Source organism: Ovis canadensis, chromosome 6 (assembly GCF_042477335.2).
Source record: "Ovis canadensis isolate MfBH-ARS-UI-01 breed Bighorn chromosome 6, ARS-UI_OviCan_v2, whole genome shotgun sequence".
In the NCBI taxonomy this organism is placed as follows: domain Eukaryota; kingdom Metazoa; phylum Chordata; class Mammalia; order Artiodactyla; family Bovidae; genus Ovis; species Ovis canadensis.
In genome coordinates this window covers 53,183,412-53,199,468 of record NC_091250.1, presented here as the reverse complement: position 1 = coordinate 53,199,468, position 16,057 = coordinate 53,183,412, and the positions used below count along the sequence as shown (strand labels likewise).

At 38.7% G+C, this 16,057-nt stretch overlaps 1 protein-coding gene and 1 long non-coding RNA gene across 2 annotated transcripts in view; one reads left to right on the top strand and one right to left on the bottom strand.

The window, feature by feature from the left end:
- Nucleotides 1-16,057, bottom strand: part of LOC138442425 (uncharacterized) — a 239,803-nt gene that overhangs the window by 83,542 nt on the left and 140,204 nt on the right. Inside the window, exon 2 of the long non-coding RNA XR_011257679.1 lies at nt 4,518-4,600. This is a non-coding gene — a long non-coding RNA (uncharacterized lncRNA). The remainder of the gene's footprint in view (nt 1-4,517; nt 4,601-16,057) is intronic.
- Nucleotides 3,035-15,228, top strand: MEPE (matrix extracellular phosphoglycoprotein). Its single transcript, XM_069593751.1, has 4 exons — nt 3,035-3,094; nt 7,260-7,313; nt 8,261-8,353; nt 13,394-15,228. The coding sequence occupies exons 1-4, from the start codon at nt 3,041-3,043 to the stop codon at nt 14,855-14,857; spliced, it is 1,665 nt and encodes a 554-aa protein (XP_069449852.1). The 5' UTR covers nt 3,035-3,040; the 3' UTR covers nt 14,858-15,228.

The window sequence follows — 16,057 nt, the reverse complement described above, 5'->3', positions numbered from 1 at the left end:
TAATACCCCTCTGGCCTCATTTCCTGCTATTCCCCTTTGCAGTCCATCCAGCCAAAGTGACCTCGTTCCTGCCTTGGAACAAGCCAGCACGCTCTTGTCCCCGAGAAGTCTCCTTTTCTCTTCCTTTTGCCTAGAATGTTCTTCCACTACAAAGTCATATGTCCACAGGTCTTCACTGGAAAGCCACCCTCTCAACAAGGCCTTCCTGGGCCTCTTAATCTAAAATTTCACCCAATCTTCCCAGTTACAGTGCTTGTTATTGTCATCTCCCAGCAACACTTCTTCTTCTTAGACTAAGCCTGTGTCACTACCCAACATAATGTATTTTACTTATTTATGTTGTTTATTGCTTATAAACTACATGAAGACCAGGATTCTTTTTCCTATCTGTTTCGTTCACTGCTGCTGCTGTTTCCCTAATGCCTGTAACATAATAGGCACTCAAATGCATTTTCCTTAAATATCACTGTTTCATTCAGGCACAATTGAAACTACAAAGTTTCTACACAAAAGAATAGCTACAGTGTTTTCTATTTGTAAACTTGCGAGTTACTCAGCTGGAACTAATAGTTCTGAAATCACTTTTAATTATTTGACAACATAATATACCAAGCTGAGGTATTTATATTTTCTGTTTATCCCATTTTCTGGAACATTTGATAGCAGCTTTTTACCACAAAAACATTTTTAGATTAAAATTACTCTGCCCCCTATGGTTATCTGTGGGCACTGGTAGCAAATTGTTTTCTAGTGCTAAGTGAGCCAGTGCTGATTGGCCACTGGGTACTCTAACAAACTTTAAATTTCAGCAAAATACCCAAAGACTGCTAATCCTGCAGAAGAAACCAGGTATTCTGAAGGTCAAAGATCCCCAGGTAACTTGACTCTCTTGACAGCAAATAGCCTTATAACGTAGTTTACATTTTTAAGATGCATGCCATTCAGGTAGGAATATTGCTTTTGAAAAGAAATGCATATTGAAAGTATTCTCCAGTGGGCATAACTATGTAATATTTAGTGCTTTGTTTTATAAAAAGAAAGTGTATTACTAAGCTCTAGAAATGAACAACTAAAATTTGTGGCTTGGTAGCAGTTTTCTCTCTGGTTTGACTACCAATATTATCAATGTCCACAATGACTCAAAGACTTCAATTTTACTCTATACTTTTGCTTATAGGACAGAAGAAGGATAATATGATCAGACTTATGCTCTCAAACCTCATCTGTGCTGATATTTTACTGATCAGCATAAGTCATTCGATACATGGCTTATACTGTCCTGATCTCTAGAACGCTTAGAAGCTAAATCATGACTAGGATCTTAAAACTGCATTAATTTAGAGGATAATAGCCCAGGATTTTAGAATACATTGAATAGTTTTATTTATTTCACCAAAGTTTTTACTTTGAAATGATTGAAAATTACAACAGTATTTAGCTTATTTTTCCTATTAAAGGTATTTTTCTCTTAAGTACTACCAAAGAATGGTGTAAATTTTAACTTTTCATATTGATTGTAATATGTCTGTGTGGTAGTTCATAAATACTTAGTATCAAAACCAACAGATGAGTCATCCAAAGTTATGTCAATTTTCCTTTTCAATCTATTGGCTTTCTAGATTTAAACAAACTCACTAGATTCTCTTAACACATTTACCAAAGTATAAACATGTACCTTTATCCATAATAAAATGTTAGTCTTTTAAATATCATTTTGTTGAGCCCAATATAATACTATGATTAGTGTTTATATCAACTCCATGTAGATTGTTCTGCAATAAGATAAAAGAATAGAAACTCACTCAAGGTGGTATAGAGTCTGGCTCTATAGCTACATTGCCTGGCTGCTAATCCTGGTTCTGCCTCTGAACACCTAGGAATTCTGGGACAAATTATTTGAATTTGTGTCTATTTCCTAATCTATAAAACAGGACTGGTAATACTACCTAACTCCACAGGGTTATTGTTAGCTTCAATAATTGAATACATGTCAAATGTTTAGAAGTGTTTGGCTTGTTTTAGTTTTTAGTAAATGTTAGCTATTAAAATAGGTGTTATATAAATTGTCTTGGTCTCCAGGCCACAGGTGGCTCGCACTTCATATACTTTGTTAATGAGTATGAGGATATGTATTTGGGCACCAGGCTGATAGCAAACAAGATTTCATTCCTCACAGTGGAGCTTGCTATCCTGGCCGATTCATTTAGTCTGTTATGAGTTGTTATACTAACTTAATATTATTTTTTAACTGTTTATTTTAACAACAATAGCTAACCTTTATTGAGCACTTACTATATGCCAGGCTTTGTGTAAAGAGTGATCTAAGAGTTTTTTCATCAGATATAATTACAAATATTACTCATATCTTACAAATGAGGTAACCAAAGTTTAGAAAGTTTAAATGACTTGCTCAGGGTCCCTTGGCTATTACATAACAGAGCCAAGAACACAAACACAAATCTCACTTTAAAACCCTAATTCTTAATTTTGCTATACTTCCTCTCTGAGACATAGAATTCTGGGTTGATCATTGCTATCATCACACAGGTCCCTGAGTAAGCTGAATATACTTACAAAGGGCTAAAAGAAAATGGTCATTTAAAAATCTTTTTTCCCTCTCTTGTTCAAATTACATTTCTATTGATCTATCTTCAAGTTTACTAACTCTTTGCTTAATATTATTCTGAATTATATAAATAATTCAATTAAATTCTCTCTCTCTAAAAACAAAAGGGAAAAGTTTGGGCTGACAATAGACTAAATAAATATCTATAAATTTATTTCTATATTGTTTTAATAATGTTGCACAGTTTTCACACTCACATTGGAATGATTAGATATATGAAAGCTTTTAAAGTTTCTACACTTAGATTTAAATTATATACAGTTTTTTTTAAACAAAAGGAAATGGACTAACAGACTGCTAAAGGGATGGATGTTTGCATAGATTTTTGTATTTTATTTACTCTTATGGCTACCATTCATAACTGGTAATACTTTAGGGTAAAATGTTATTGTCTTTTTACAGAGATTCTCAAAGATGCGAATCTTCTATTTTGAACTGCTCCTTTTCAGCCTGACCCTGGCAGCACCAGTAAGCATTTACAAATTCAGTTGCACATCATATAATCTCTTGCTCTTTTTATCTATTTTTCCTTTAAGCAACGTCTTTGTAAACTAGTAGCACTTACCTAGTTCAGTTACAATAAAATACCAAACACAGAGGAAGCATTCAACACTTGGCACAAATGTCTGTCACCAAGGAGGCCCTCAATGAACATGTAAGAAGAATTATAAGATGTCCACATGTTGCCTTTGGAGAAGCACCAGAAATAATATTTTCAAGAAAACCAATAGCCAGCCACAGTGTTTCAATCAGCTAATGCCAATGAGCAAATATTCTCAAATTGTAACATGTCAAAAGAACTTCTCAGTATTTTACCAAAATCTGAAAGAGTTTGACTTGAATGCTCTAAGGCTAAGCAACTAGACTGTTTAACTGCAAGACTACACAAAGGAACCGAGCTTTTCCGTAATTCTTACAACATTCCAACACTGTGAGATCCTGCTAGTGATTTTCTCTTCATCAGCGAGGCTAAAGATGGAAAGAAGTTCCCCACAGCTTAACCCAAATCAAGCTCCAGTTTCCTTCTGTATCTTTTCTTCTTGATTCACCCAGATGAACACTCAGGATGTGACTAACTCGCCTTATGAAAATGCTGAGTGTTACAGATATTTTCTGCCAAGGAGACACAGTGCTCATAAGATAGTGTCTGAAAAACATCCTAACTTCTCAGGGTAACCTTTTCAGTTGGAGCAGCGTGGAAGCAAGTGGTCATTCTGTGGTCAGAGAAGAACCTACATACAGGTCCTGAGTGAGTGGGTAAGCAACCACTGACAAGCACGACCCATGCCAGCCGCTGGGGAGAGCAGGAGTTGAGAAAACAGGTCCCCTCTCAGCACGCATGCTCCAACAGACCTGTGGGAGTGCGTACGGCTTAAAATAGACATCTGCCGGGCCCAATACACAGAACTGACTTTGCTTAGTCGGGGCCACAGAGGCACGTGCTCAGGCATGAGAAGGATGTAGTGGGTCCTGCTGACCCAGCTCAATCCCACCCGCTGAGGATGGGTCTATTTTGAGCAACACATTCCAAAGAACAGCTGGAGTGGTATCTCTGACCATTTTCCAGTAAATGTGCTATGTCAACACCAATCCACTGACCACTGGTCAAGAGAGGATGCCAGTCTTCTTCCTCTGAAGGAAACAAGGCCATCTCCATTTCAGAGCCACGTTCAAGGGCAGAACTGCCAAGTGGGTGGGGACGGGGTGTGGGAGGAGGAGGGGTGCAGATTTCAAGTGAGAGAGGTTTGGCAAGGATACAGAGGCAAATTTGGAATTACAAATAGCTATATGTGATGTTTTCTTCCAGATATGGATTCTATTTGGGTAATTATATAAATTATTTAATTACAGATTAAGGGTATCAGAAATCAGTGTGTACTGAGCCACTTACTTATGTTCCGGAAATATAATCAAAATTCAAACTCTAGGAGAGGAAAAGGTTTTCCTCAATCCTCTTTGGGTCTCTGGCTGGGTCTGAAAATGAAACCAACAAAGAGAGATTAACAGGAGAAGAGAACACAAAATTTTTTAAATAATTTGACATGTACATGGAAGCCTTCACAAAAGAATGAGGACTGAAAGAAATGATGAGGGCAGGAGGTTTTTAATACCATTTAGACAAAGTAATAAGATATTGTGAAGAACTGACAGGACAAACAGGATAGGATTAGATAATTCTTATCTTCCTTAATAATTAGGACAATTAAGATTAGTTTCCCCCACCTAATATATGAGAAATAGATGGGGAAACAGTGTCAGACTTTTATTTTTGGGGGCTCCAAAATCACTGCAGATGGTGATTGCAGCCATGAAATTAAAAGACGCTTACTCCTTGGAAGAAAAGTATGACCAACCTAGATAGCATATTCAAAAGCAGAGACATTACTTTGCCAACAAAGGTCCGTCTAGTCAAGGCTATGGTTTTTCCTGTGGTCATGTATGGATGTGAGAGTTGGACTGTGAAGAAGGCTGGGCACCGAAGAATTGATGCTTCTGAACTGTGGTGTTGGAGAAGACTCTTGAGAGTCCCTTGGACTGCAAGGAGATCCAACCAGTCCATTCTGAAGGACATCAGCCCTGGGGTTTCTTTGGAAGGACTGATGCTGAAGCTGAAACTCCAGTACTTTGGCCACCTCATGCGAAGAGTTGACTCATTGGAAAAGATTCTGATACTGGGAGGGATTGGGGGCAGGAGGAGAAGGGGACGACAGAGGATGAGATGGCTGGATGGCATCACTGACTCGATGGACATGAGTTTAGAGTGAACTCCGGGAACTGGTGATGGACAGGGAGGCCTGGCGTGCTGCGATTCATGGGGTCGCAAAGAGTTGGACACGACTGAGAGACTGAACTGAACTGAGGATGAGTTTAGCAAGATTTGTTTGCGTATTCCTCTGTGCCATCTCTAGACTGATAAGAAATTGTCTCTAGTAAAAGAAGAATTTATTCCCTACCTTTAGGCAGAAAAAGGGAAACTTTTTCTACATGTTCTACTTCTTAATTGCCTTCAGCTCAAAATAATTTTTATGTCAAAAAGGCATATTTAGGGGACTTCCCTGGCAGTCCAGTGGTAAACAGTTCGCTTTCCAGTGCAGGGGGTACAGGTTCCATTACTAGTCAGGGAGTTAAGAGCCCACAAGCTTTCTGGCCAAAAACTAAAACATAAAACAGAAACAATATTGTAACAATTTCAAACGAGACTTTTTCAGTGGTTCACATTTTTTAAAGGCATATTTAGGGGTAACATTCTTGTTTCCTTCAAAAACAAAATTTTAAGTGGAAAAAGTAAAATATGATTGTTGGGCCATGCAATTCAATTAATAATCATCAATATGTAATAAGACCATAAAGACTTTGTAATAGGTCACTTTGTTATAAGTTCGTGATTTATTATTGTGAACTATATTTAGGTGCTCTATACTATCATGTAAGTTTTTAACACGTTACGTGTGTGTTCTGTAAGAAGATACCAAATACCCCAAACTGTCATTTCTTTCTTTTGCTTCATAGGTACCTATATCATTTTTCAATATTTTTTCTTTCCTATAGCACTACTTCCAGAACTATTTAAGCTCTTTTGATATTTCTGAGGAATAATACAATGTCCTAAATGTATATGCACATGATCGCATAAGAACCAACAAAAGGAGGGGGCAATAAAGGGTAGAATTATAAAATATGCCCTTAGGGGGTAAAAATTACTATAAAATTGAAAAAAAAAGTAATTTTCTTTTTTTTTTTTTTGGTTAGGTAAAATTCTGGATTTTTGATAGTAGAAGTAATGGAAAGCTTAATTGCTCATATTGTCATTCTATAACTCACATTCTATAAAATATAATCTTTCAAAATGTCATTTTCCCTTTCCCTGAAAGAAAAAAACTGCCCAGGTGACTGGCAACAATCAAGTCCCCTCTCCAGTGTACCCCTTCTCCTTTGGTGCCAGGCTGTGGCTTCACTCTTGATGGACCATCAGGAGCATCATATCCTAATTCTAATAGCAATGACTGAACTTGCACAGTCAATGCACATACAATGCACACCTCACTCAACTCTGATTTTAGTGCACAGATACCAAACACTTCCAGTGTGCCAGGGAAAATTTTTCAGTGGATACAAATGACATCTAAGCTTTTCCACTTGGAGGGCCACCCCTCCCAGCTCAGCTGTTCTCCCGCACTGAATGAGGTTCTATAGTAGAGACAGCACTGCCTCCCTCTAGGAAGGAAGGTCAGCACCCTCCTTCAGTGCGGAAACAAATGTGATGTATGCGCCCATCTTCTTTTGGTCAGAATGATTTTCAACATTGAATAACCCAGTGAGAGAAAAGGGTTTCTCAGGTGGCGCGCTGAAGAATCTTCCTGCCAACGCAGGAGACTTGGGTTTGGTCCCTGGGTTGGGAAGATCCCCTGGAGGAGGAAATAGCAACCCACTCTAGTATTCTGGCCTGGAAAATTCCATGGACAGAGGAGTCTGGTGGGCGACAGTCCGTGGGGTAACGAAGAGTTAGATACGACTGAGTGAGAACTGAGCACTGAGCACTGAGTGGGAGAAAAATAAAGGAGACGTTTATTGTTTGAAGAAATGAATGAAAGAAGAAATATTTGGTGACATTTTATTTCTTGTTTCCTTTCAGACTTTGAAACCACAGGCTGAGAAAACGAAGCAAGACTGTGTGGAAGAACAGAGGGTAAACAGAATTATTCTTCTCAAATACACCTCTTCCAACTCTATAAAGAGAAAAGTCAATATGGGGAAATTTTTAACTGCCAAAATATTCCTGTGTACCTAGAATGGAAATGGAAAATTACACAACTTAATTTTGGCACTTTAATTCACACAATGTGTGATATAAAAGAAAAAAGCCTTCTGAATGAGAACTTGTTTCTCTTCATGTGATTTCTTCCTTCAGAGGGATAAAATTCTAGGATGTTGCTATTAGCAAACAATATTTTCCCATGCATGTACATGAGAACAAAGTAATAGATGAGGGAGAAAACAAAGGGAGGTGAGTTAACAAGTCTTTATGAGGAATTCTGTGTTCATGGAGTTAGTTTTCACATGCAACCAGAAAGTTAAACAAGAACTCAGCATTTCATGTCACCAAATTGCAGTTTACTTCTGCCTAGCAGGGCTTCTCCTGGCAGTCTCAGAAAATTCTGTTCTAAAAACTAACAATCTTCTGTTCTCTATCTTAGCTTAAAATTACAAAGGCAAAAACTACAACCTTAAGAGCCTGAATGTTTATGCTGCGAATTTTGCCAATTTGACATCAGCATGAATACCACAAAATCTGCCTTTCTCCTCATCCCCCTGCCTTCTCCTATCTGACAATATTACCAATTCTCCATTTGCATTGAAATTTGATAGTAAAATTGATACACTCTGTGGGGGAGAGAGCTGTTTGATACTCATCGTCAAGGAAAACCGATTTAGAGACAGAAAGAAAGAAACAAGCTGCTCTCTTCGGGAACTGGCTGTCATACGCCCCCCTGTGGTTATCAGAAGTACTACCATCTGTTAGATGCATAAGTAGACTTCACCGGAGTTTAAAATATCTTGTACTATTAAAAAGAGAGCCATAAAACTTCTAAGTAAGAGATAAACCCACATTAATACAATGTTGTGTTTTTGTAGATAACATACAAGGGTCACCATGAGAAACATGGGTATTATATGTTTAAGCATGTTTCCACCTCGTCTGGAAGGAAAAACCAAACTGATGTGAAGGTAAGCCGAATCTCAGTGATCCTTATCCTGAGCCAGCTCTGGATCAACACCAGGAAACACTGTACGGGAGACAGTTTACTTTTGTCTGGTCTGGAGTTTCTGTCTCTGGCTGGTGCTTTTGTCCTTTTCCCCTGGTTCTAGTCTCCTGGAGCATCTCTGCTATGGACCTCTGTGTCCCAGAGTCTTCCTGACACAGACAGGCCACCTCATGCCCTGGCCCAAACCCTGCCTTGCTTCAAGACCTGCCATAGCACATGTGATGCTGGTGGGCCCCAGACACCCACGAGTTTTTCATGTTATTGCTTCTGAGTAAAGTAAAGTTTCTCCAGCACCACAATTCCAAGGCATCAATTCTTTGGCATTCTGCCTTCTTTACGGTCCAGCTCTCTCAACTGTATGCGGCCACTGGGAAGATGCATACTATACAGCCTTGACGATACAGACCTTTGTCAGCAGTGTAGTGTCTCTGCTTTTCATCACACTGAAAAGTTTGATCCTTTACAAGGAGGTTTTCTGGACATCCTGTATCATATGCTCTTATGGGGGAAGGGATTAGAAGGAAATAATTTTGACCTTTTTTAGGAAAAAGTGACACATTTTAATGTCCCTTAAATTAATCCTACAAATGACACTGTCTGTGTCAGGATGCTTAGAAGAGAAAGAATAAGCGCTCTGTCGCTGGAATAAAACAATACTTCTTTTCACTCAGTCCCTTCTTGTAAATTCATTGGCCAAAGAGCTAGAAACAGTTTAAAATGCCATCAGCAAAATGACTATTTACTTTTTTTCTTCCAAAATCTGGCTTCATTTCCCATAAAAGTAGTTTTCCTTCAGAATGTTATTTTGTTCTGCCCAATATTCTTTAAATGCGTCTCTAAGAATTAACATCTCTGAGACTCAGTGTCTTTTAAACTTACTGGTTGTAACAAATATATGTTGAGTGCTTCCTATTGTGCAAGATATTATGTGAGATAAATGATTGAGAAAACTTAACTCTTTCCAGGATTTTAGAGTTAGAAAAGAATAAAAGGTGCTTACAAAAATGATTATAACCTGAAAAGAAAGTGCTATCTGAGTGGTACCCCCAGAAGTCATGCTTTAGGGCTTGGAGTAGAAAAGATTAGTTCCTAAACTGGTACTTACGGAAAGCTATATATTTGAAATGATTGAGCTGGAGAATGAGTAGGATTTGAGCAAACATTTGTGTGGGAGAGACTATTCTCCATGAAAAGAATAATGTGAGCCAAGGCATGGAGATAGGAAAGCAGAATATAGGAAAGAAGATTGGCCAATGGATGTGTTCACTGTTCAACCATCATACAATCAAGAATGCAATCAGAAGTCAATTGGCATAAGCAAACGCAAAATGACTGACCGTCGTATACCACAATTTAGAAGTTGTTTAACTCTATAATAAAAGAACTCTGTGTGATCTTTAAAGAAATTTACAGTTATTAGTATACATGTTACTGTTTCAAAAGCAGTAAAGGCATCAAATATAAAACAAAACTTCCCCCTTCAGAATAGGAAAGGGGAAAAATTAAGAAGGGATTATTATAGTGTACCTGTTTAACTCAAAAGTTTCTATTAGCAGTAAGCTAATGAACTTGGTTGCAAAGGAAAGTATAGATGTCCAGGTAAAACTTTCCCAGATACAATGTCTTAAATCAAATGTTTAAAATACTTTTTATTCTGAAATAACTCATTATAAAGTTTTTCTATTATATTTTCCCTCATGAGAAAACCTTACTTATTTTCAGAATATATCTGGTACTATAAAAGATTAGTAAATAATAACTCCCCAAAATAAATAATTTCAAATTATATCTTAAAAATACTACACATTGAAATGTTTGTGTACTTCATATTGGCCAGCTTCATAAGAATAGAAGACACCCCCATAAATCATTTTTATCTTGACAATTACCCTCTGCCTCCAACGTTAATAAGATTTATGTATAAAAGTCAGCAGACTTCCAAGTAGAACAGTACTCCTATTTGAGGACGGATCTGAATCTAGTGACCTAATAACAATGACCTGCACATGTTAACCTGGAGAAGACAAAGCATTCAGTAAATATGGAGGAAACCTTTCCTTTCCCAGAAGGGTTGTACATGAAAGAGGAAATAACCTTAATGACTGTTCCATCAGGAAAAAAGCGATACTAGTTACTGGTTGCAGGTTAAAAAAAATTGAAAAAAAATTAGAATATCCTTAAGAAAATGATCTGACATGAAAAGTAACAAGCAATTAGCTGATAAAATGTTCTAGGACAGACCAGCTGACCATAGGTCATATGTGTGAAGGACGTGGGCTGGGAGGCTGGGACACCCAACTCTGTCTCTAACTGAATGTTGCATTTGGAGCTCAGATTCTACAGTCCCTCAACAGCAATATGTCTAATATAAAAGGTATCTTTTGTCTTGCCTTCACTATTGCATGTCAACATACTAGTTATTAAAGAAAAGAAAGAAAGAGAAGTCGCTCAGTCGTGTCTGACTCTTTGCAACCCCATGGACTGTAGCTTTTCAGGCTCATCCATCCATGGGATTTTCCAGGCAAGAGTACTGGAGTGGGTTGCCATTTACCCTTCTTCTATTTGGGCACCAGTAGGTTTTTCTTTGTAACTTTTTTCTTTGGCATAATCCTAATCCAAGTGATTACCTCTCATTCTTAGACACTACAGCAGACTCCTAACTGTTCTTTCTTAGCTTGATTCCTCCTTGTTACTCTCTTGCTCATATAACATCACTGCCTCTCCATCTTCTATATAATAAAACCAAATTCTCCTGCCTGAAATTCTGACAGTCTGTATGTCTGTGCAAATTCTAACTGAATGTGAGGTCTCTGAGACACCACATCACCCCCACACTTCATAAACCCTGTAGGACCACTACCTCTGCCATTTAATAAGTCATCAGGTACTGCCTGGAACATAAAACATCAGCCCAACTTCTAATATGTCTCAGCCCCTCAATAAATCTCTCTTATTTTGATTTCATGTTATCACCAGTTCAAAGGTTTATGTAGTAGTGTTGTAAATTTTAGCTCACCTTACAAGCTTGAGGTGGAGGGAAAGTATGCCATTTATTTTGTCTATAATTGTTCTGTTGCTCAAGAGCTCCTACCCATGTGTTAATAAATGGGGAAGGAGTATGCAGAAATTAATTTAAATTCAACCTATTTAAATTAAGTTTATCTAATCTTTAAGTCTTCAGTCTCTTTTGGATAAGAGTGCTCGGATCCTCACTTCTGCCATCTCCCCCTAAGATGTCAAGCATGCATACGAGGGAGTCAGGTATGGCTTAACACCATCCACTACAGGTGCCCAGTTGCTCAGTCATGTCTAGTTCTTTGCGACCCCGTGGACTGTAACCTTCCAGGCTCCTCAGTCCATAGGATTTTCCAAGCAAGGATACTGGAGTGGGCTGCCATTTCCTTCTCTAATCCACTACATACCACATACCATATGTACACACATGGCTTACACAATAGTGGAGAGGAAGTCATGGCATCCTCAGACACGGAAGGGACAATACTGCTTGCCCTGCCAAGTCACTGGCTGCAATAGCTTAAGACCAAACAGTACAGTCTTAGGGGGATGGAGGGGACAGTCGGGATTCGGCCTCTCCTGGATCTCATGGACAAAGTAGAGCCCTCTTTGTCTGCATATGTCTCACATTATTCCTAGTATATATGCTCCATCTAAATACATTGCTCCTTTTAGAGCCACTTCACTCCCTCTGGTGAGCTCCTGAAAACTCTCAGATGCTTCCATATCTAGCCTGTGCCACAGAGAGTGACTGGGCAAAATCAACCTCAGTCCCTCTTCTTCCTGACCACATTGTTCAAGCTTCTTGCACCTTGACTGTACCTCAGGTTGGTAAGGTGCTATCTATGAAGCAGCATCCTTACAGACCTTCTTCCTGAAAAGGAAAAACTGAGGCACAAGCATAAACACTCTTCTTCTCCACTCTCTTTTTCATCCCATTATTCTCTCAGGGGCTTTTCTTATCTGGGCCTTGACTACTTAAACTTATGATCTAGAAGCGTAGTTCTCAAAGTGTGGTTACAAGCCAGCAGCATCAACATGAGCTGGGAACTTGTCATAAATGCAGATTCTAGAGCCTCACCCCAAGCCTACAGAATCACAAACTCTGGCCATTGAATCCAACAATCTTTGTTTTAGTAAGCCTTCTAAATAGTTCTGATAAGTGCTAAATTTGAAAACTATTGATCTAGACTATCTAATTTCGTTTATTACATGACAAAAAAGAAAGAAAATAAAGATAATGATTACCTTTTCAGACAATAACTAGGGTCACCAACAGTGCAAGATCCTGTGTTTGAATGTCAGAAGCTTAGTATTACCTACATTCTTCTATTTGTATATCCTCTGTAAAAAATAAATAAATAAATAAATAAAAAGGAAAAAGAAGAGAGGAAAATATTTTTGAAGACCAGGGCCAAAACAAAGAGAGAGAATAGAGGTGTGGGGAAGGGGGGAGAGAGAGAGAATGAGAGAGAGAGAATAATCATGTTTGAAAGATGAACTCCATTTCACTTGAAATGTCTCAAGGTCACAAGGTGAGGACCATGCTCTGTCTTCCTTAAATTCAGCTCCTCCTTTAAAATCAGGCCCTAATTTATATTTCCAAATTTACTTCTCTTCTTTAGGATTCTGCTTTTTACCATTCTCTTTGGCTTTCTCTACTCCAGCCTTATAGTTTTATTCATATTATCTTTCAAATGTTTCCTGTTTCCAAACATTTGAATATGCTACTTATTCTTAGGATAGTCACCATTTTCCTTTCATGATTTGAATCTCACCCACTCTTAAAGCCTTGTTCATTCTTCTTTTTCTGTGAAACCTGCTTTGGCCATTTCAAAATTATCTCTACCAACAAATCTCTTTTGAGTTAAAAGACTCTTTTTATTAAGTATCTGGTGGGATTTTAAACATTGTTGCCTAAGAATTATTAAATTTTAAAAGTTTAACCTAAAATAATCACTTTATATTGAAAATTCCACTTTTGCAGGAAGAAAAAAACAAAGGTATCGCTCTTCCCCATTCTGGCAAGAGAAGTCAAGAGCCAGCACCTAAAGAAAACATCGTCCAGAAAAAAGAGGAAGACTTGTTTCTTCCTAGAACCAATGAAAATAACAAAAGCACAAAATCTCAAAATCTTCCGGGAAATAAACAGTCAATGAATGAAGACTACAGTATCAGTAGCAAAGCAAATGCCCACAGTGACCTAAAGATGTCCATTTATCCTGAATCGACTGGGAAGCATGGGGCTGAGGACAGAGACAGTGCTATCCGCAAACTACACAACCAAGAAGGATATGGCGCAGCTCTCATCAGAAATAAGATGTACCACAGAATGGAGCCCGGGACTGTGATTGAACTCCTGGGGAAAGAAAACAAAGAGAACAAACCTAGGAAGGTCCTAGGCAAACTTCCAGCAGATGCCAACCATGCTAAAGCCCCCTCACGACTTAAGAATCACCAAAGAGATTCCCAAGCCCAGAATATTCCGGTAAAAAGCAAAACTACCCACCTCATCCAACACAACATGAAACGTCTAAAACAGCTCCCCAAAGTAAAAAAAATCCCCAGTGATTTTGAGGGCAGTGGTGACCCTGATCTTCAAGGGAGAGGAGATAATGATCTCTCTCCTTTCAGTGGAGATGGGCCACCTTTCAAGGACATTTCTGGTAAAGGAGATGCTATTGATCCTGACCGAGAAGGTACAGATATTCAAACAGAGCTTCCCAGCCCAAGTGAAACTGAGACCACTAGTCCTGATGCAAAAGGGCCAGGTTACAATGAGATCCCAGAGAAAGAAAGGAATGGCAGAAAAACTACTGGAACCAGGGGTAAAACAGCCCAGGAGGCAAATACCGCTGATGTAAGCCTAGTGGAGGGCACCAATGACATCATAGGTGGCACCGATTTTAAGAAACTCCCTGGGCAAGAAGGAAACAGAGTGGATGGCGGCAGCCAAGATGCGCATCAAGGGGAAATAGAGTTTCACTACCCGCATGTGCCCTCAAAAGACAAAAGAAAACATGGCAGTAGCGATGGAGCTGAAAGTACTAAGTACAATGAAATTCCAAAAAATGGCAAAGGTAGCAGCAGAAAAAGCACAGAACATTCTGCTAGAAATCAAGAGCCCTCAAAGGAAAAACAAAGATTTCCCAGTAAGAGCAAAGGTCAGGGCCAGCTCATTCCTTCTCGTGGTCTTGATAATGAAATTAAAAATGAAATAAGTTCCCATAATGGTCCCAATAATGAGGGAACCATAATAACACACAGCAGGAAAAATCATTATGTGCCCCACCGACAGAATAATTATACACGGAACAAGGGTGGGTCACAAAGCAAAGGCACCTGGGGTTATAGGAGCTCCCATTCCAATAGGAGGTTTCGCCCGCCTAAAAAGCATGACAGTAGTGAGTCGTCTGACAGTGGCAGTTCCAGTGAGAGTGATGGTGACTAGAAATTCCCAGCAGGATGAAGATTTGAACACTTAGTCATCAGTGACTTAACAGTAACAAGGGGGCCCACTTGATAGCAGATCAGATGAAGGACAGAGTCAGGAATTGAATAAGCCAAGCGACCTGGCCTCCTGGGGAGAACTATTGCTATCTTAATGGTCGTAGTATGAAATCCTCATGATGCTTTATGAAATTTTATTCAAAGTTACGATGCTTTTTTAAGGAAAAAAAATTCATTAAGGATTCATGGGATAGGTAATATTTGAATAGGTACCATTTAAAAATAGGGTGTATCACAAAACCCTTTTTTGTTTGCTCTGTAGATATGAAGAACAATATGTCTTGTATGATAATCTGTAATTAAATGACCTATAAGAAAGTCTGTTGTCTGTGGTGCTTCCTTTTTAGACTCAACAAGATGAGCTCTGCCTCTGGCAAATGTAGTGCTATGAAATTAATCCACTGACTAAAGCTTGAAAGCCTCCCTTCATCCCACTCTGCTCAAGCCAGTATTTCCTTTTCCCTCTGACCTCCTCTGCTCTAATAAAGATTTCCTGCTGCATGTCCTTCTGTGCTCTTTTCTCTGTGGCACGTTTATAATTTCTTCTAGAAAAATTTTACTTCCTGTCGCAACTCATTTGTAGGAGGGAAAGAGGGAGAATTTAAGAAAGAGACACACAAATGAAAAACTGAGATAAAAACTTACTTTGGCAGGTACTATTCATTGGCTGATTCCAATCATCTCAAGCCTATTTCTTTTTTCTGGCCTTAAGTGTAGATGCTTTCCCAGCTAATGGCCTGTGATACCATTCTGGAAATTAGCCCTAAGCCTCCTGATGAGAAACAGAAGCAGAATTCTGGAAGGCTTTTGCTCTTCTTGGTAAAAGCACATACAGTTAGTACCACTCTTCCTCTTTTCTTACCCTATTCTTTGTTTAACATCAACATGATGCCTGGAGGTACAGCAGCCATTTTGTGGCCAAGAGGAAAGGCATGAGACGATAGAAAAATAGTTCTATGTATAGAACTATTTCCATCTGCCATTTCCTTCCTCTGGGGATAGAACTTACATTGGCAGGTAGATTCTTTACTACTAAGTCACCAGGGAAGCACACAGAAACCTATACGAGCAATTAAGTTGCAGATAAGTAACTTGAAATTGACCTGCTAGTTTTATCTCAGATTATATCAGACCTTTACAT